Source organism: Oncorhynchus mykiss, chromosome 18 (genome assembly GCF_057628025.1).
Source record: "Oncorhynchus mykiss isolate SJ-2025 chromosome 18, ASM5762802v1, whole genome shotgun sequence".
Taxonomy (NCBI): Eukaryota; Metazoa; Chordata; class Actinopteri; order Salmoniformes; family Salmonidae; genus Oncorhynchus; species Oncorhynchus mykiss.
This window is the reverse complement of record NC_143039.1, coordinates 12,153,720-12,175,440: the sequence shown is the minus strand read 5'-3', so window position 1 is coordinate 12,175,440 and position 21,721 is coordinate 12,153,720. Positions and strand designations below refer to the sequence as shown.

The 21,721-nt window shown below is 41.0% G+C and overlaps 2 protein-coding genes across 2 annotated transcripts in view; both read right to left on the bottom strand.

Annotated features, from left to right (window-relative positions):
- LOC110516278 (uncharacterized) overlaps positions 1-21,721 on the bottom strand; it is a 249,588-nt gene that overhangs the window by 190,361 nt on the left and 37,506 nt on the right. The window lies entirely within an intron of this gene.
- LOC149975379 (uncharacterized) lies at positions 10,774-21,305 on the bottom strand. The gene is made up of 3 exons (XM_036973100.2): positions 21,218-21,305; positions 17,112-17,360; positions 10,774-14,154 (listed from the first exon to the last, which is right to left on the bottom strand). The coding sequence occupies exons 2-3, from the start codon at positions 17,212-17,214 to the stop codon at positions 12,503-12,505; spliced, it is 1,755 nt and encodes a 584-aa protein (XP_036828995.1). The 5' UTR covers positions 17,215-17,360; positions 21,218-21,305; the 3' UTR covers positions 10,774-12,502.

The window sequence follows — 21,721 nt, the reverse complement described above, 5'->3', positions numbered from 1 at the left end:
GGTTCCTCTTTAGGTTTGTTCCGAGGTTCCTACCATTCTAGCAAGTTTTTCGTGGCCACTGTGCTTCTCGATCTGCATAGGTTGCTCTTTGGTGTTTTAGGCTGGGTTTCTGTAGAACACTTGGACAAACTGCTGATGTAAGAAGGGCTTCCTAATATACATTTGATTGACATGTATATCACACCAACTGACTGGTTCTTCTGATGTTGTTCACACAGGAGACCACGTTGAGACATTCCCTGCATCCAGACAACAACAGCAGGAAGATCACAGAGCTAAGAGGTCTCACCACTGCCCACATTGTGTGGAGATTTTCCCATTTCTATCAAAGCTAAAAGCACACCTAAAAATACACACAGGAGAGAAGCCTTACTCCTGCTCTGACTGTGGGGTGAGTTTCTCTCGACTGGATACCTTAAAAACACACCAACGTATACATACAGGAGAGAAGCCTTACTACTGCTCTGACTGTGGGGAGAGATTCTCTCAAATGAGCAGCTTAAAAGCACACAAACAAGTACATACTGGAGAGAAGCCTTACTCCTGCTCTGATTGTGGGAAGTGTTTCTCCCGATCGGATACCTTGAAATCACATGAACGTATACATACAGGAGAGAAGCCTTACTCCTGCTCTGACTGTGGAAAAAGTTTCTCCCGATTGGATAACTTAAAATCACATGAACGTGTACATACAGGAGAGAAGCCATATTCCTGCTCAGACTGTGTAAAATGCTTCAAAACATCAACTGAGCTAAAAGTACATCAGAGAACACACACAGGAGAGAGGCGTTACTACTGCTCTGACTGTGCAAAATGTTTTAAAACATCAACTGAGCTAAAACTTCATCAGAGAACACATACAGGAGAGAAGCCTTACTTCTGCTCTGACTGTGGAAAGAGTTTCTCCCGATTGGATACCTTAAAAACACATGAACGTATACATACAGGAGAAAACCCTTACTCCTGCTCTGACTGTGTAAAATGCTTCAAAACATCAACTGAGCTCAAAGTTCATCAGAAAACACACACAGGAGAGAAGCCTTATTACTGCTCAGTCTGTGGAAAATGTTTTAAAACATCAAATGAGCTAAAAGTTCACCAGAGAACACACACAGGAGAGAAGCCTTACGTCTGCTCTGGCTGTGGCAAAAGTTTCTCTCACCAGAGCAACTTAAAAACACACCAACGTATACATTAAACCCAGTTAAAGCGAGGCGTCCCTCTCCCAAAGGGTCAAAGCTCGCGGGATTTGCACAATTAAACGCTCTACTGAATGAGGACATCTAGTGGAAGACATAGAAAGTGTCTCCAGATCCATAGCTCGTTGGGAAGGGTGGGGGCGATGACGTCAAAGTTGCCCCAAGTTTCAGGCTCCCAAAAAAATAGTTTGGGAGATTGCCTGCCCTGTGAGTTCTGCTATACTTACAGACATAATTCAAACGGGTTTAGAAGCTTTAGAGTGTTTTCTATCCAATAATAATTATTATATGCATATATTAGCAATTTTGGACAGATTTTTTTTCAGTTTACTATGGGCACGCAATTCATCCAAAGGAGGCAGTATTCTGCCTAGCCCTAACAGGTTTTAAGGAGAAAAGCCTCATCAGTTCTCTGACCAGCTAAGAATAAAGTCACTCCTCCATCACTTAATTCTCATCTCATAAAAGAAGTTGTAATTGGATCAAATGAAGAAAGCGGAGAACACTGTAATCCTATTGGTTCTCACTGTGAGAGAACTGTGCAGAGGAAAGGGAGCGTTATAGAATGTTAGCCTCTCTTTACTTTACCAATCAGTGTGCACCTTGTCAGTTTTGGTGTGTTTTTGTTTTGTTAGCTTCTACTGTAAAGATTTGCACTTGGTGTTGAATACCCTCTGTTATTCTTCTCATTTTGAAAACAAACACTAGTCTGCCAATTGACTGGGTGGTACTGCTTCCCTCTCAGCCTGGTCTGACTCTGTCTGTAGGGAGAGTTTCAACTGGGCAGCTTAAAAACACACCACCGTTTACACGTAGGAGAGAAGCCTTACTCCTGCTCTGAGGAAGGATGGGCGTGTAACTCAAACGTCTAGCCGAAGGTTGCGTTTTTGAATCTCATCACGGAGGTTTTAGCTAATTAGCAACTTTGCAACTACTTACTACTTTTTAGCTATTACTTAGCATGTTAGCTTACCTTTCCCCTAAACCGATTTAACTCTACCTTAACCCCTCACCCCTAACCTAGCTAACGTTATCCAAATTGGATTTTGTAACATATCATACATATTACAAGTTCGTAACATATTGTATGAATAGCAAATCGTAAAATAACATATTCATTGTAATTCTTAACATACGATACGTCCTGCAAGTCGTATTATACTGAACAACAATCTAAACACAACCATTTCAAAGATTTACAGTTTGTATAAGGAAATCAGTCAATTGAAATAAATAAATGAGGCCCTAATCTATGGATTTTATATGACTGGGCAGAGGCTCAGCCATGGGTGGGACTTGGGAGGGCATAGCCCCACTTGGGAGCCAGGCCCAGCCAATCAGAATGAGTTTTTCCCCACAAAAGGTCTTTATTACAGACAGAAATACTACTCAGCCCCCCTCAGACAATCCTGCAGGCGAAGAGGTCCTGGGCTGCCGTGGTTACATGTGATCTGCAGTTGTGAGGCCGGTTGGATGTACTGCTAAATTCTCTAAAAGGACGTTAGAGGTGGCTTATGGTAGAGATATAAATATTGAGTTCTCCGGCAACAGCTCTGGTGGACATTCCTGCAGTCATCATGAGAAATGCACATTCCCTGAACTTGAGACATCTGTGACATTGTGTTGTGTGGCATTTTATTGTCCCCAACACAAGGTACACCTGTGTAATGATCATGCTGTTTAATCAGCTTCTTGATAATCTATACCTGACAGGTGTGGCATATCTTGACAAAGGCTGAAATGCTCACTAACAGGGACATAAACAATTTTGTGGAACGTAACATACTAAATGGAGTGGCACGGATGTTTTTGTAACATAAAATACATTTTGCTCTGAGACCAGGTTGTCCCTCGGAAGGAGTTAGTAGACGCTTTCAAATTATTATTTTTTTTACCTTTATTTAACTAGGCAAGTCAGTTAAGAACAAATTCTTATTTAAAATGATGGCCTAGGAACAGTGGGTAAACTGCCTTGTTCAGAGGCAGAACAACAGATTTTTACCTTGTCAGCTCGGGGATTCGATCTGGCAACCTTTTTGTTACTGACCCAACGCTCTAACCACTAGGCTACCTTCCGCCCCTAACATGAATCAGATAGAGATGGTGTGATGATCACTTTTCACCACTAGTTTGGGGGGGATTATTTTACAACTTTATTTAATGATACACAGTTTATGAAATGAATACATGTGTTTATTAATTGTCTTTAAAACTAGATTAGTTATTTTAGTTACTGATCATGAATGTGTTTGGATAACTGCATTGAAGCAAACTTTATTGATCTGCCAATGAAAAATAAAGTTACATGAATATGTACTGGTCAACCTCTTCTTCTCTTTAGTATTCAGTTCTTCATATTAGATCTGACAGTATGAATGGTTCTTATGGTTGTATTCAGTTCTTCATACTAGATCTGACAGTATGAATGGTTCTTATGGTTGTATTCAGTTCTTCATATTAGATCTGACAGTATGAATGGTTCTTATGGTTGTATTCAGTTCTTCATATTAGATCTGACAGTATGAATGGTTCTTATGGTTGTATTCAGTTCTTCATATTAGATCTGACAGTATGAATGGTTCTTATGGTTGTATTCAGTTCTTCATATTAGATCTGACAGTATGAATGGTTCTTATGGTTGTATTCAGTTCTTCATATTAGATCTGACAGTATGAATGGTTCTTATGGTTGTATTCAGTTCTTCATACTAGATCTGACAGTATGAATGGTTCTTATGGTTGTATTCAGTTCTTCATATTAGATCTGACAGTATGAATGGTTCTTATGGTTGTATTCAGTTCTTCATATTAGATCTGACAGTATGAATGGTTCTTATGGTTGTATTCAGTTCTTCATATTAGATCTGACAGTATGAATGGTTCTTATGGGCTGAGTGCCTGGAGTGTTTTTGTATGACTACAGTCAGGAGTTCTCTCTGACCCTGTGATGTCACCAGCACATTAAGTACTTTCATCTTAAGATAGCCAGGTGAGACAACCACATATCACAGTGAACACATTTATCCTCAATTAGTCAGTGTAAGTAGGACAAGTGTCACATTATTAATATTACTTGTATTTTTTTGGGGGGGATACTCTTTAAAGACGTAGGATTTCAGACCTTTTTGGGCAGATGGGCAGGGACTCTGATGTTGTTATTAAAGCCGCATAGAGACATGGTCTCTTTTTTTGTTTTCTTGAGTAAGCCAGCTCAGTGCTTTCTGTGGAGGTGGGGCAATCCCGCAGAAAATACGGACATTTGCGCCGTGATTGGCTCAGTGTCCTGTCATTCATGGGAACAAGACGTCACTGCCAAGTCTAAGGGTAGATCTTGAAAATTCAAGCCCCTTGGGTGCTGCCATAGAGTTACATTATAAGTGCCCATCCAAGAAAGCTCAAGGTCATTGTCCACAGATAAAATGACATAAAATCATGTGATATCTACAGTCGCTTTGATTGGACTGATCATGTCAACATAATACTTTCAAAATCTGAGCTAGCAGTCATCATCATGAATCAAGTTGACAATCTACTGGCAAATCATGTTTATTCCTTGTCATATGTAGAGAAATAATGAGAAATTATAGATTAAACGTATCAGTGCTTATCGGCCTTTGGACATAAACATTACACAACAAATTGGAAATTGCAAATTCAACAATGAGTGGTTTGGAAGGAATCAGTGGCAAACTGCAAGCATTGCAAAGCAATCATTAGTCTACTATTCAGTGGAGTGGCTCTGTGGTCCCAAGTCTAAGATTAAGGGGCTCTTTTCCTAGTTTAAAACTGTAAACATTCAACATTGGCCATGCTGTCAATAAAGCTTGATTTGGGCCACGCTCAAATCAACTTAACTCGGTACTGCAAAATCTGACTTGAGTGAGTTCAATACAACTGGGAACTCAGGGAAAAACAAGCTACGACTGAGAAAATACGTTTTGAACTTTCATCCAACTCGGAATTGTAAATTGGGAACTTGGACCTCTTTCTACAGCTACAACCTGAAGATCACTGACGTCATCATGATTCCATTTTTTCCCCTTCGAGATCCCAGTTGTCTCTAAAGCACCATAAATCCAGAGAATGCCAGACTTTGATGAAGTTTGATGACAAAATATTCCCACGAAGGACCGCCGCGCCACCTTCCTGTTCAAGTGAGCACAGTACAACAAGGTGAGTCCAAAAATGTCCTGTATGCTGCTGCATAAATGATGTAACATGCCAGGGAGATGTGTATACTGTAGCTAAGAAAGTAATACCAAGTGTATGTTGTGTAGTAAGATGTCAGTAGCCCATGTGCCTCACCCTAATAATTTGTTCTTGTTTCACCTCTTAATTTTGCCTACTGTTCTGGCTTGGTGGTTCACATGTAGCCTATTACCTGTTTTTGAGAAATATAATCATTGTCTGCATGTATGCCCCTTTATTTATCCAACGGTTCTGACTTGGCATACAGGGAGAACACTGTAAGAACAGCCCATGTTCTGAATTATGTTGCTGTACATTTCCAAAGTGCTGAACAAATAGTTACATTGACTACGTCCGTCCTGGCTCGCTCATTAATGTCTTAATCTAAATTACGGATCGGCCCTTATGCCATAGTTTGTACATCTCAATTGTCAGTAGAAACCACATTTGTTTAAGTAAGTCAGCCATGTTATTTTAAAAGGCAGTAAATGAGGCCTAATGAACTGTTTCGTTGCCAGACAAGGCTCCGCTGATAGCCAGGTGTAGCAGTGGTAAGATGTTGGGACCTAACAGTTTGTGGGCACCGTTATAGTGCAATTAATGTATTGTTTAGTGGCTTTGCTGGCATGCATCCCACTTTAATTATTTATTTATTTAACTAGGTAAGTCAGTTAAGAACAAATTCTTATTTACAATTAAGGCCTTCCCCAGCCAAACCTGGACGATGCTGGGCCAATTGTGCGCTTCCCTATGGGACTCACAATCATGGCTGGATGTGATTCAGTCTGGCTTCGAACCAGGGACTGTAGTGATGCCTTTTGAACTGAGATGAGGTGCCTAAGACCGCTACTCCACTCGGGAGCCCTTAAAAGGTTTTTGCCCAACGTGGTGTAGGAGTTGGATGGCACAAGCTGGGAGCCCATTCAGATTTGATGCACTTGAGCTGAATTTTGAGTGTCAGAGCAAAGGGTCTGAATACTTATGCAAATAAGGTATTCATTTTTATAAATTTGCTAAAATGTATAAAAACCTTTTTTCGCTTTGTCATTATGGGGTATTATGTCTATTGATGAGGAGTAAAAAATGCATTTAATACATTTTTGTATAAGCCTGTAACGTAACAATATGTGGAAAAAGTCAAGGGGTCTTGTACAATGCGGGTATGCTTCAAATCACAAATGTAAGGATCTGAAGTGGTAGAAACAATGGCATAATGGAACTGCATGTCCAATGGTTATCTCTGTATTAGTATTACCCACATCAAGAGCGTTGTCAGACTGTCAGTTCGTATCGCTCTCGGAGTGTTCAGAGACACACTGGACGCTCTGGTGGAGGAGGAGGGTTGATTCAAGCGTTCTGACCTCACAACGGCAGTCAAGTATCCAAGATAACTGGTTAACATTGGCTAGCTTGCTAGCTACTTTCAGTACAAATGAGAGAACTCTGACCGTTTTACTCGCCTTAGCAGAGCTGGTTAGGCTGTGTTCATGTTATCCAGAGCATTGGTGACTTTAAATGTGCTTCAGGCAACAATTTAATAACGCTTTTTTTTGCCGAAGTTTACTGACACCGGCCGTATTCAAGGGGTGTTGGACGTTTGTTTTTCATAAATTATTCTGCCCTCTGGCACTCAGACGAGAGTGGTCTGAAATCGGAGTATTTAGCCAGAGCGAATTTAGGAACGCAGACTATGTCTGAGTGTTGGAGTGTGCCCCTTACAGGTTAGGATAATTAAAGTGGCAGGTTAGATGAATTACCGTGGCAGGTTAGGCAAAGGGTTAGGGTTAGATATTTGTTTACCATGCAGGTTAGGATAATTAACGTGGCAGGTTAGGAGACTGAGGTTAAGGTTAGGAAAATGTTTAGGGTTAGCTAAAATGTAACAGATGTCAACAACTGTTGTCCCAACGCAAAAGAAACGGCCAAGGACCAATGGGGAGCATCAATTGGTGTAAACTAGATTCCGTGAAACACCCGATACCAGAGAACGCCCCTAATTGCGGTCTGCTATTACACCTTTTTCGGATCATTAGATTACTGATATGAGGTGGGTGAGACTATGCCACATGCAGATGCTGAAGGGAAAACACACCTCTTGACCTGCTGTGCATAATTTAGGTTAAGGTGCAGCCTCGTCTCATAGACTAGGTGTAACATGGTAAATATAAATCAGGGACTCTCAAAACAGTATTATGTTACGTTTTTCTGGTTACAAAAGACAGATGGTTACTTAATACATGGAATTTGGTGGTGCTGTGCTGTAACAGCGAGCTGAGCCAGTTGAAAGTATTGACAACAGGGACATATTGTTGGTGACTGTGTGTTCCTGAAGTGCTGTGGCCCTGTGTGTTCCTTCATTAGTTTTGTGTTTTTTATTCATTTATTTCTGGTACCCTCCTACCTGAGAGGCACCTGTGTGTTGCAAAGCCACATGCTCTGTCCTCTCTGCTCTACCTAGGTGTTTTAATGTGGGTAATACAGAGATAATACTAACACAGAGAGAACCACTGCTCTACCTAGTGTTTTAATGAGACTAATACAAAGATAATACTAACACAGAGAGAACCACTGCCCTACCTAGTGTTTTAATGTGACTCATACAGAGAGAACCATTGGACATGCATTTTCCATTATGCCTTTGTGTTTACCACTTCAGATCCTTAAATTGTAGTTTAAAGCATATACAGGGCATTATACAAGACCCCTTGACTTTTTCCACATATTGTTACGTTACAGGCTTATACAAACATTTATTAAATGCATTTTTTACCCCTCATCAATATACACACAATATACACATAATGACAAAGTGAAAAAAGGTTTTTATAAATTTGTCAATTTATAAAAATTAATACCCTTTCCTCTGAGACTCAAAATTCAGCTCAAGTGCATCCTGTTTCCATTGATCATCCTTGAGATGTTTCTACAACTTGATTGGAGTCCACCTGTGGTAAATTCAAATGTATGGACATGATTGGAAAAGGATCACACCTGTCGATATAAGGTCCCACAGTTGACAGTGCAAGTCAGAGCAAAAACCAAGCAATGAGGTTGAATAAATTTTCCGTGGAGCCTCAACCAGGTTTGTGGTAAGGCACAGATCTGGGGAAGAGTACAAAAAAAATCTAAACTCTCTGTTGGCTGGGCTCCCCACTTGTGCCTTCAAACTCCTGCCTCACATTGGGCCCAAACCGTTTAAGGGCTCCCGAGTGGTGCAGTGGTCTAAGGAACCTCATCTCAGTGCAAGAGACATCACTACAGTCCCTGGTTCGAATCCAAGCTGAATCATTTACTTCCTTTTAAAATAACATGCCTGACTTACTTAAACAAATGTGGTTTCTACTGACAATTGATATTTACAAACTATGGCATAAGGGGACGGCAAGAGGCAAGAGGCAATCCGCAATTTTGATTAAGACATTAATGAGCGAGCTAGGACGGACGTAGTCCAGAACATGGGCCGTCCTTACAGTATTCTCCCTGTACGCCAAGTCAGAACCGTAGGATAAATAAAGGGGCATATATGCAGACAATGAAAATTCTTACAATATTCAATGATTACATTTCTCAAAAACAGGTTATCGGCTTCATGTCAACCACCAAGTCAGAACAGTAGGCAAAATTAAGATGTGAAACGAGACAAAATAATTAGGGTGAGGCACATGGGCTACTAACATCTTACGACACAACATAGACTTAGTATTACTTTCTTAGCTACAGAATACACATCTCCCTGGCATATTACATAATTTATGCAGCAGCATACAATACATTTTTGGACTCACTTTGTTGTGCTGTGCTCACTTGAACAGGAAGGTGGCGCGGCAGTAATTTGTGGGCATATCTTGTCATCAAACTTCGTCAACAAAGTTTGTCATTCTCTGGATTTATGGTGCTTTCAAGAGAACTGGGAACTTGAATTAAAAAAAATGGAATCATGATGACGTCAGTGATCTTCAGGTCGTAGCTGTAGAAAGAGGCCCGAGTTCCCAATTTACAATTCCGAGTTGGATGAAAGTTCAAAACATATTTTCTCAGTCGTAGCTTGTTTTTCCCCAAGTTCCTAGTTGTCTTGAACTCACACAAGTCAGATTTTGCAGTACCGAGTTAAGTTGTTTTGAGCGTGGCACAAATCAAGCTTTATTGACAGCATGGCCAATGTTGAATGTTTACAGTTTTAAACTAGGAAAAGAGACCCTTAATCTTAGACTTGGGACCACACAGCCACTCCACTGAATAGCAGGCTAATTATTGCTTTGCAATGTTTGCAGTTAGCCACTGATTCCTTCCAAACCACTCATTGTTGAATTTTCAATTTGTTGTGTAATGTTTGTGTCCAATGGCCGATGAGCACAGATACATTTTATCTATAATTTCTCATTATTTCTCTTCATAAGACAAAGATTAAAAAGGATTTGCCAGTAGATTGTCGACTTGATTCATGATGATGACTGCTAGCTCAGATGTTGAAAGTATGATGTTGACATGATCGAACAGATAATTTATTTCATACTGTTTTATCGCTAAAACTGTGGGGCTCAAAACAGGTGGCTCACCTGCCCTGAATGATGGGTCTCCACTGAACTTATCTAGAACACTACAGTCCGTCTGGGTGTTTAACCTTCCCAAGATCCCCCATGTCACCCTGCTCCTCCGTACATTCCACTGGCGTCCAGCCGAAGCTCACATCCACTACAAGACAATGGTGTTTACTTACGGTGCAGCAAGAGGAACTGCCCCATCTCTACTTTCAGGCTCAAACCCTGTATCCCAACCCGAGCACTCAGTTCTGCCACCTCTGGTCTCATGGCCGTCCCACTGCTACAGGAGGTCAAGCTCCCTCCCAGCCCAGTCAAAGCACTTCTCTGTCCTGGCACCACAATGGTGGCACCAGCTTCCCTCTGATGCTAGGACAGCAGAGTCCCTGCCCATCTGCCCCAAAAGGTCCGAAACCCTTCGTCTTTAAAGAGTATCCCCCCACCAAAATACAAATAATAATAATAATAATGTGAAACTGACTAATTGAGGAGAAATGTGTTTACTGATACATGTGGTTGTCTCACCTGGCAATCTTAAGATGAATGTACTTAATGTGCTGTTGACATCACAGAGTCAGAGAGAACTCCTGACTGTAGTCATACAAAAACACTCCCAGCACTCAGCCCAAAAGAACCATTCATACTGTCAGATCTAATATGAAGAACTGAATACAACCATAAGAACCATTCATACTGTCAGATCTAATATGAAGAACTGAATACAACCATAAGAACCATTCATACTGTCAGATCTAATATGAAGAACTGAATACAACCATAAGAACCATTCATACTGTCAGATCTAATATGAAGAACTGAATACTAAAGAGAAGAAGAGGTTGACCAGTACATATTCATGTAACTTTATTTTTCATTGGCAGATCAATAAAGTTTGCTTCAATGCAGTTTTCCAAACACATTCATGATCAGTAACTAAATTAACTCATCTAGTTTTAAAGACAATTAATAAACACATGGATTCATTTCATAAACTGTGTATCATTAAAAAAAGTTGTAAAATAATCCCCCCCAAACTAGTGGTGAAAAGTGATCATCACACCATCTCTATCTGATTCATGTTAGGCGTGGAAGGTAGCCTCGTGGTTGGAGCGTTGGGCCAGTAACCAAAATGTTACTAGATCAAATCCCCGAGCTGACAAGGTAAAAATCTGTCGTTCTGCCTCTGAACAAGGCAGTTAACCCACTGTTCCTAGGCCATTACTGTAATTAAGAATTTGTTCTTTACTGACTTGCCTAGTTAAATAAAGGTTCAATAAAAAATGTAAGAAGTGTCTACTAGCTCCTTCCCACAGAAGGGGACAACCTGGTCTCAGAGCAAAACGTATTATATGTTACAAAAACATCCATTTCACTCCATTTAGCATGTTAGGTTACATGACATTGGCCTACCAATTTAAACTGAACTAAAATATAAACAAAACATGTAAAGTGTTGGTTTCATGAGCTGAAATAAAAAATTCCAGAGATGTTCCATAGGCAGAAAAGGCTTATTTCTCTCAAATGTTGTGCACAACTTTGTTACTATCCCTGTAAGTGAGCATTTCAGCCTTTGTCAAGATAATCCATCCACCTGACAGGTGTGGCATATCAAGATGCTGATAAAACAGCATTATCATTACACAACTGCACCTTGTGCTGGGGGACAATAAAAGGCCACACAACAAATCTTATTTCTCTCAAATGTTGTGCACAAATTAGTTAATATCCCTGTTAGTGAGCATTTAAGCCTAAATAAAGGCCACACTACATCACAGATGTCTCAAGTTCAGGGAATGTGCAATTCTCATGATGACTGCAGGAACGTCCACCAGAGCGGCCACCTCCAACGTCCTTCGTCCTTTTAGAGAATTTGGCAGTACATCCAACCGGCCTCACAACTGCAGATCACATGTAACCATGGCAGCCCAGGACCTCTTCACCTGCAGGATTGTCTGGGGGGGCTGAGTAGTATTTCTGTCTGTAAAAAAAACCTTTTGTGTGGAAAAACGAATTCTGACTGGCTGGGCCTGGCTCCCAAGTGGGCCTATGCCCTCCCAAGTCCCACCCATTCATGAGCCCCTGCCCAGTCATGTGAAATCCATAGATTAGGGCCTAATTTATTTAAAATGACTGATTTCCTTATACGAACCATAAATCTTCGAACTTAGATTGTTGTTCAGTATAATACGACTTGTAGGACGTATCGTATGTTAAGAATTACAATTCGTATGTTATTTTACGCATTGCTATTCATACAATATGTTACGAACTTGTAATATGTATGATATGTTACGAATTCCAATTTGTTGTTGCTAACGTTAGCTAGGTTAGGGGTGAGGTGTTTAAGGTAGAGTTAAATGGGTTTAGGGGAAAGGTTAGCTAACATGACATGCATGCTAAGCTAACATGCTAACATAGTTAAAAAGTAGTAAGTAGTTGCAAAGTTGCGAATTAGCTGAAATGCTTAAGTCCTCCTTTATGAGATTCAAACAAGCAGCCTTTGGCTAGACGTTTGACTTGGGTCTAGCCTTTGAGAGAAACTCAACAAAAAGTCAGAGCAGACGTAAGCAGGCTTCTCTCATGAGTGTGTTCTCTGGTGAACTTTTAGCTCAGTTGCTGTTTTGAAGCATTTTACACAGGCAGAGCAGGAGTATGGTTTCTCTCCATGTATATGTTTATGTTTTTTTAAGGTATACAGTCGAGAGAAACTTAAACCACAGTCAGAACAGGAGTAAGGCTTTTCTCCGGTGTGTGTTCTCTGATGAACTTTGAGCTCACTTGATGTTTTGAAGCATTTTCCACAGTCAGAGCAGACATAAGCCTTCTCTCCTGTGTGTGTTCTCTGATGAACTTTTAGATGAGTTGATTTTGTGAAGCATTTTCCACAGTCAGAACAGGAGTAAGGCTTTTCTCCTGTGTGTGTTCTCTGATGAACTTTTAGCTCATTTGATGTTTTTAAACATTTTCCACAGTCAGAGCAGGAGTATGGCTTCTCCCCTGTATGTATACGTTCATGTGATTTTAAGTGGGAAAGTTGAGAGAAACTAGTCCCACAGTCAGAGCAGAAGTAAGGCTTCTCTCCTGTGTGTGTTCTCTGGTGAATTTTTAGCTCATTTATTGTTTTAAAACATTTTCCACAGTCAGAGCAGGAGTATGGCTTCTCCCCTGTATGTATACGTTCATGTGATTTTAAGTGGGAAAGTTGAGAGAAACTAGTCCCACAGTCAGAGCAGAAGTAAGGCTTCTCTCCTGTGTGTGTTCTCTGGTGAACTTTTAGCTCATTTAATGTTTTAAAACATTTTCCACAGTCAGAGCAGGAGTATGGCTTCTCCCCTGTATGTATACGTTCATGTGATTTTAAGTGGTAAAGTTTAGAGAAAGTAGTTCCACAGTCAGGGCAGGAATAAGGCTTCTCTCCTGTGTGTGTTCTCTGGTGAACTTTTAGCTCAGTTGATGTTTTAAAACATTTTCCACAGTCAGAGCAGGAGTATGGCTTCTCTCCTGTGTGATTTCTCTGATGAATTTTTAGCTCAGTTGATGTTTTGAAATATTTTACACAGTCAGAGCAGGAATAAGGCTTCTCCCCTGTATGTATACGTTCATGTGATTTTAAGTGGGAAAGTTGAGAGAAACTAGATCCACAGTCAGGGCAGAAGAAAGGCTTCTCTCCTGTGTGTGTTCTTTGATGAACTTTTAGATCAGTTGATGTTGTGAAGCATTTTCCACAGTCAGAGCAGGAGTATGGCTTCTCTCCTGTGTGTGTTCTTTGATGAACTTTTAGCTCATTTGATGTTTTAAAACATTTTCCACAGTCAGAGCAGGAGTATGGCTTCTCACCTGTGTGTGTTCTTTGATGAACTTTTAGCTCATTTGACGTTTTAAAACATTTTCCACAGTCAGAGCAGGAGTATGGCTTCTCCCCTGTATGTATACGTTCATGTGTCTTTAAGTGGGAAAGTTGAGAGAAACTAGCTCCACAGTCAGGGCAGAAGAAAGGCTTCTCTCCTATGTGAGTCTTCTGATGAACTTTTAGCTGAGTTGATGTTTTAAAACGTTTTCCACAGTCAGTGCAGGAATAAGGCTTCTCTCCTGTGTGTATTTGTAGGTGTATTTTTAGCTTTGATAGAAATGGGAAAATCTCTTCACAATGTGGGCAGTGATGAGACCTCTTGGCTCTCTGATCTTCCTGCTCTTGCTCTATGGATGTGGAGAATGTCTCAACATGGTCTCCTGTGTGAACATCAGAAGAACCAGTCAGTTGGTGTGATATACATGTTAATCAAATGTATTTTATGAAGCCCTTTTTACATCAGTAGTTCTCACAAAGTGCATTACAGAAACCCAGCCTAAAAACCGCATTGAGCAAGCAATGCAGATGTAGAAGCACAGTGGCCACAAAAAAACTCCCTAGAAAGCAGGAACCTAGGAAGAAACCTACAGAGGAACCAGGCTCAGAGTGGTGACCAGTCCTCTTCTGGCCATACCGGGTGACAGGTAGCCTAGTGGTTAGAGCAACCGGAAGGTTGCAAGATCGTACGAAGGGCTATATAAATACATTTGATTTGATTTGATTTAATGGACCAAAAAAAAAACCTTTCTTTCAAAAACAAGGACATTTCTAAGTGACCCTAAACTTTTCAACGGTAGTGTATGTATTCATTTCAGTAGGCTGTATGGGAAGGGGAATCAAACTATTCTAATACTGGGTAGGAGTCAAAAACTAATAAGAGGCAAAAGTGGTGAAAATGATTAGCTATACCATCCTCCACTCAACATCAGAAGGGTGATAGAAGAATTTGAATGTTTAAAGTGTTGGCTAAGATATTTCACCCTGAAACTGTATCACTGTGTGTGAAATCCATTAGACACATAAGACTATAAGTTGATAATATGTGCAGCGTTGACAGGATAGAATTAGAACATTGTGTTCCTTACAGGACATTCTGTCCCCACCCGGAGTGGAGAAACTGTTAGGCTTGCAGAAAATCATGAAACATGTTGCAGAATATGATAAACAATGTAAGTGGAACAATACAGCCATCCTAAAGCGGGGTGAGGTTCTCGACTGATGTGTGTATAAAAGATGGGCTCTGAACTTGAGAGGGCAGAGCTCTCTGAATAAAGAACTGATCATTTGTATGCTGGGACTCTGTTTATTAAAACTTAGAGCCTTACAACCTCTAGGATACAGATGGAGTTATAAAATAGTTCAGTTAGAACATTGGGGTAGAAATTCTCGTGACAAAGGGTTAGTAACTACACAGACTCATTTCATAGAACTTCAAAACACTGGCAGTTTGTCTACTCCACTTCTTTAGTCTACTCTCTGATCACTCCAGATAGCCCAGTGAATAAAACAAATGCTGGCAATACTGTTGTCATCCATACAAGTCTTAGCAGCATGAAATAACGTCTACAATGCATTCAAAAAGGATTCAGACCCCTTGACTTTTTGTTTTTGTTACATTACAGTCTTATTCTAATTCTCATCAGTCGACACACAATACCCATAATGACATCACAATACCCATAATGACATCACAATACCCATAATGACATCACAATACCCATAATGACATCACAATACCCATAATGACAAGGGCAAAAACAGGTTTTTAGAAATAACATTAAATATTACATTTACGTAAGTATTCAGACCCTTTACACAATAGTTAGTTGAAGCACCTTTGGCAGCGATTACAGCCTTGAGTCTTGTTGGGTATGAAGCTACAAGCTTGGCACACTTGTATTTGGGGAGTTTCTCCCATTCTTCTCTGCAGATCCTCTCAAGCTCATGGTCAGAGTCCTTTAGGTGCCTTTTGGCAAACTCCAAGTGGACTATCATGTGCCTTTTACTGAGGAGTGGCTTCCGTCTGGGTACTCTACCATAAAAGCCTGATTAGTGGAGTGCTGCAGAGATGGTTGTCCTTCTGGAAGATCTATAGAGGAACTCTGGGGCTCTGTCAGAGTGACCATCGGGTTCTTGGCCACCTCCCCTACCCTTCTCTCCGGATTGCTCAGTTTGTCCGGGTGGCCCGCTCTAGGAAGAGTCTTGGTGGTTCCAAAGTTCTTCCATTGAAGAATAATGGAGGCCTCTGTGTTCTTGGGGACCTTTAATGCTGCAGAAATGTTTTGGTACCGGTCTCCAGATCTGTGCCGACACAATCCTGTCACGGAGCTCGACGGACAAATCCTTCCACCTCATGACTTGGTTTTTACTCTGACATGCACTGTCAACTGTGGGACCTGACATAGACAGGTGTGTGCCTGTCCAAATCATGTCCAATCAATTGAATTTACCACAGGTGGACTCCAAGTTGTAGAAACATCTCAAGGATCATCTCATAGCAAAAGGTCTGAAAAGTTATGTAAATAAGCAATTATTCTTTTTTTAAATTACATTTGCAAAAATTTCTAAAAACCTGTTTTGGCTTTGTCATTATGGGGTATTGTGATGTCATTATGGGATATTGTGATGTCATTATGGGATATTGTGATGTCATTATGGGGTATTGTGTGTAGATTGACGAGGAAAAACATGGAATCAATTTTAGAAGAAGGCTGTAACGTACCAAAATGGGAGAAATGGGAAGGGGTTTGACAGTGCCCTCGGAAAGTATTCAGACCCCTTGACTTTTTCCACATTTTCTTATGTTACAGCCTTATTCTATAATTAAATTGAGACTGGTTGACGTTGAGACTGGTGTTAAGTGACCCCAAACTTTTGAAATGAACCCAGGTGCATCCTGTTTCCATTGATCATCCTTGAGATGTTCCTACAAATGTATCTATAAAATATGAAATATATATGTATCAGATATAAATCATCAGGATGTGGTAGTCTACTGGTTATTGTTAACACTTCTCCAATCGTTGTTGAGATCTGATATTCTGTGCAGCAAACAAATTATAATTCAATATTGACAGTGATGATGCCATGGCCTATTTTGAAATGAGGTATGCCTAACTTAGTGATTGAGGGTATTAAACATTTTCAAAGTTCTTGAGACAATGTGTGGGCAAAGGCAGGCGTTACAATTTTAAATAGTTTTTGCTTCGCTGTGAAGTCTTGAGTTGTTCAGGGATGTGTGATGTCAGAATTACAGAATTCAACCTAGCAATAGACTGGTCATAACTTATGGAGGTCTAATACATGAAGATAATTTATAGATAGAACCAACTCTTACCATGACTAACAGTTGTCCTAATCTTCTCCTCCTCTTCTTCATCTTTAATGTTGACATTCAGCTCCAGTGTTTGACTGCAGTCTTCCACCTTCACTGATGCCATCTCTGGATCCTGCAGAGCAAACTGGGCTCCACTGTCACAATCAGGACCCAGTGACTGTAGGTTTGGACTCAGTGTGGAAGGAGAGAGGAAGGCTGGGTTTGTCCTCACTGTTGATGTTAACAGCCTCAGACTTAATCTGAGTCAGTCTGTAGTAATAAAGACAAACGGACACAAAAGTTATTTTGTTGACAGTTCTGGCACTTTATTCTGTAAATATATTTTCTATCTTATTTCAGTCGATCAGGTAGATAATCCTTGACAAAACATTTATTCACATTAGACACAAAGTACACATTTGAAATCTATCGTAGATTTCCTAAATTCACATAAATGCATAAATGACTCAAAAACCATTTAGTACAAGATCGCAGTATGTTTCAGGCAGCACTATGAAAAAACCCTGAAATATAGATAAATATAGAAACAACTGAATGTGTCTGAATATTAGTACACATGTAAAGAACTGATAATCATTACATTCAGCTTCAGAACTGTAGAGCAACTGAAATGTTCTCTCTCTGATGAGGCACTACCTGCACTGAAGTCTGTTGACGCAGACCTCCTATGGTATCATGGAGGTCCACAAACAAACGTTTAAGGTCCATGTCTGTCTAATTCTGTACTAAGAAAATAAAACAAGAAATCCCTATTAACTTCTACCACACCCTCCCCTTCCCCAATAACCCTCCCAGACCCCCCAATAAACTATATCAATAGATCCCTTTCTGTGTTTGCAAACATTGGGGTTTATATCATGCTGAGACAACCCACCCCCAGGTTATCCATCTTATCAAAAACCATACCGACAGTAACATCTGTTACCCCCAACAACTCTGCTGCAGTTTACAAGATAACTTTAAACCTGGTATTTCTGCTTTACACAATCCAAGATGTTGATAACCTTACCAATGAAAGCTATGAAGTACATTTTATTCACAATTAAAGCATCCTTTGTCACAGCACATTTATGGGCACAATATTTCTGAACAGGCCTCGAAACCATGTCAGGACTAGTAGAAAGACCAGTTCTAACAGTAGGTCCTCTTACTACGGGACCAGCCATGGAAGCTCCATCAGTCTGACAGTAGGTCCTCTTACTACGGGACCAACCATGGAAGCTCCATCAGTCTGACAGAAGGTCCTCTTACTACGGGACCAACCATGGAAGCTCCATCAGTCTGACAGAAGGTCCTCTTACTACAGGACCAACCATGGAAGCTCCATCAGTCTGACAGTAGGTCCTCTTACTACAGGACCAACCATGGAAGCCCCATCAGTCTGACAGTAGGTCCTCTTACTACGGGACCAACCATGGAAGCTCCATCAGTCTGACAGTAGGTCCTCTTACTACGGGACCAACCATGGAAGCTCCATCAGTCTGACAGTAGGTCCTCTTACTACGGGACCAACCATGGAAGCTCCATCAGTCTGACAGAAGGTCCTCTTACTACGGGACCAACCATGGAAGCTCCATCAGTCTGACAGAAGGTCCTCTTACTACAGGACCAACCATGGAAGCTCCATCAGTCTGACAGTAGGTCCTCTTACTACAGGACCAACCATGGAAGCCCCATCAGTCTGACAGTAGGTCCTCTTACTACGGGACCAACCATGGAAGCTCCATCAGTCTGACAGTAGGTCCTCTTACTACGGGACCAACCATGGAAGCTCCATCAGTCTGACAGAAGGTCCTCTTACTACGGGACCAACCATGGAAGCTCCATCAGTCTGACAGAAGGTCCTCTTACTACAGGACCAGCCATGGAAGCTCCATCAGTCTGACAGTAGGTCCTCTTACTACAGGACCAACCATGGAAGCTCCATCAGTCTGCACTGTAGTTCCACCAGTCTGTCTTACAGCCTCTGCATATGATACATCATGACGGATTCTATTACTCTGAGCATCTCTCGGCACCCGGCATCCACCAAATGCTGCTCTTTGTCCTCCACACAATTGCAACACTTAACTGTCACATTGCTCCAACATTCACTGTAATCATGTTCCCCACCACACTTGGCACATCTTTTCACTCAACAGCTACATGTCCAATTCTTTGGCATTTAAAAACACTGATGATTCACTGTTGCTGCTCCAGTTTCAACTGTTCTGCCTGCTGTCATGGAACCCTGACCTGTTCACCGGACGTGGTACCTGTCCCAGACCTGCTGTTTTCAACTCTCTAGAGACAGCAGGAGCGGTAGAGAAACTCTCAATGATCGGCTATGAAAAGCCAACTGACATTTACTCCTGAGGTGCTGACCTGTTGCATCCTCGACAACCACCATTATTATTTGACCCTGCTGGTAATCTATGAACATCTCCACCCAGCACAGGCAGAAGAGGACTGGCCACCCCTCATAGCCTGGTTCATCTCTAGGTTTCTTCCTTGGTTCTGGCCTTTCTAGGGAGTTTTTCCTAGCCACTGTGCTTCTTCACCTGCATTGCTTGCTGTTTGGGGTTTTAGGCTGCGTTTCTGTACAGCACTTTGTGACATCAGCTGATGTAAGATGGGCTTTATAAATACATTTGATTGGTTGATTGATGAGGTTGGGTCAAAATCTCTGACATTGAAGCTAAGGAATCCTATTCTGTACTTTTCCAGACAAAACCTTCTAACACCTCAACAGCACTGATAAGCTTTCACTTCTTTAACCCTCTTTCCTACTGATCAACCTTTAGGCTTCAACCCCTCTGTCTCCCTTCACATGTTCTTTAACAATATCATCCATGGACATAGATATTGGGACCTCATAGATTATTACTCCCTTCAATGTAGCATCAGCTCCAGGGTCATGGCTTCTGAGCTTCGTCCCATTATGATTTTCCTTTTGAAGAATCTTCCCTTGCTGAACCTGACCAGCACAAGATTTTAACAATCTACCAATTTCAATATTTATTTCACCTTTATTTAACCAGGTAGGCTCGTTCAGAACAAGTTCTCATTTACACGGCTGCATCCCAGTTTAACTTCACCTCTTTTTATGGCCTTGGTTAATCAGGGTGTGAATGAGGCCCTGTGTTCTCCTCAAACACCATCCCAACTTTCCACTCGGACACATTATTACTCTAGCTCCCTACCTTGGGCCTCTAGTTACTATACTACATGCACCTCTGCTTCCAGTATCATTATCTCTGTTCTTCCTATGTCTTCCCACTACAGAACATTCACATACTAGGCCCTCATCCTCCCGCTCCATATCATCAGAACTGTCCCCCACATTGATCGCATTCCAGCACAGCTGTTGCTTCTCAAACTCTCAATTTCCATTGTTTCAGGGGTGTCAAAATCATTCTATTGAGGGCCAATTCTCATCAGGTTTTCCTTTCAATTAAAACCTAGACAGATTAGGGGAGTTCCTTTCTAAATAGTGACCTTAATTCATTAATCAAGTACAGGTGTGGAGCGAAAACACGCAGACACTTGGTCCTCCATGGAATGGGTTTGATACGTGCTCCGATTCATCCTCATTAATCGACGCCATTCCATGCAGTTGGCATCTCTCTCCAAATGATGAAGGATAACTTCAGTTAGCTTTCTTCTATTCACACAGCTTCATGTCGCCATTTCACCACGAGCAAACTCCTAGAAAGACGACCGAAACCGTTGAAGCCGCCATTTGACTTGCCTCGTCCGAATCATCCAGGTCTCGCGAGCTTACATTAACGAAACAGTGTATGTAAACTCGCGAGAACAGGATGGTTCGGACAAGGCTATTTACCAGCTCATTAACATTTTACACAAAACCAAGAACATGTAAAAACGAACTTAAATAAGTGGAATCTTAATGAAATGACTGACGAAATTATGTACATAGACTCAGATAAACCCAAAGTCTAGTTATGTGACTTGTAAAATCATTTTTAATCACGTTCTTCACTCACTCGGTTAGACTCCAAAATAACACATACAATTAAAACCATTACCAGGCGTGAAACGGATTTGTTACCTAGCATGTTATATATTCTCTCGACATTAGAAAGTTTAAACATGCTATTACATACCTACAATGATACATTTGAAACGGACACAACCACTATCGACACAACAGCACAGCTCTGTCGTTTCGACCCGGAACTTCCTGTTCCCCACCTCGACAATATATCAGCGTCATCTTCTTCTCTGGTATACTGACATTTACACAAATATAACGTGTCTGCCGCCACCTACTGTAAGGTTAATAAACTGTAGAAGAAAATACATTTCCTTTACGGAAAAGGGGAGGGGGAACAACGACATCAAAACAAAATACAAAAATAGATAAATAACAACATCCCACTCCTTCAGTCACAGTCCGATTCAAATCACATCCCTACACAGTCTCATGGGCCTCGTAGGGAGGAACATCTTCAGTCAGTATTCCCTGCAATCAGTGGTGTAAAGTACTTCTACTTCTACTCCACTACATTCCTAAAGAAAATAATGTACTTTCAACTCCATACATGTTCCCTGACACCCAAAAGTTATCGTTACATTTTGAATGATTAGCAGGACAGGGAAACATTTAA

Coding starts and splice junctions, on each gene's coding strand:
- LOC149975379 (XM_036973100.2), bottom strand. CDS start 17,214: ATGGCATCAGTGAAGGTGGAAGACTGCAGTCAAACACTGGAGCTGAAT. Junction 14,155..17,111: donor TAGGACAACTGTTAGTCATG/GTAAGAGTTGGT, acceptor ATGTTCACACAG/GAGACCATGTTGAGACATTC.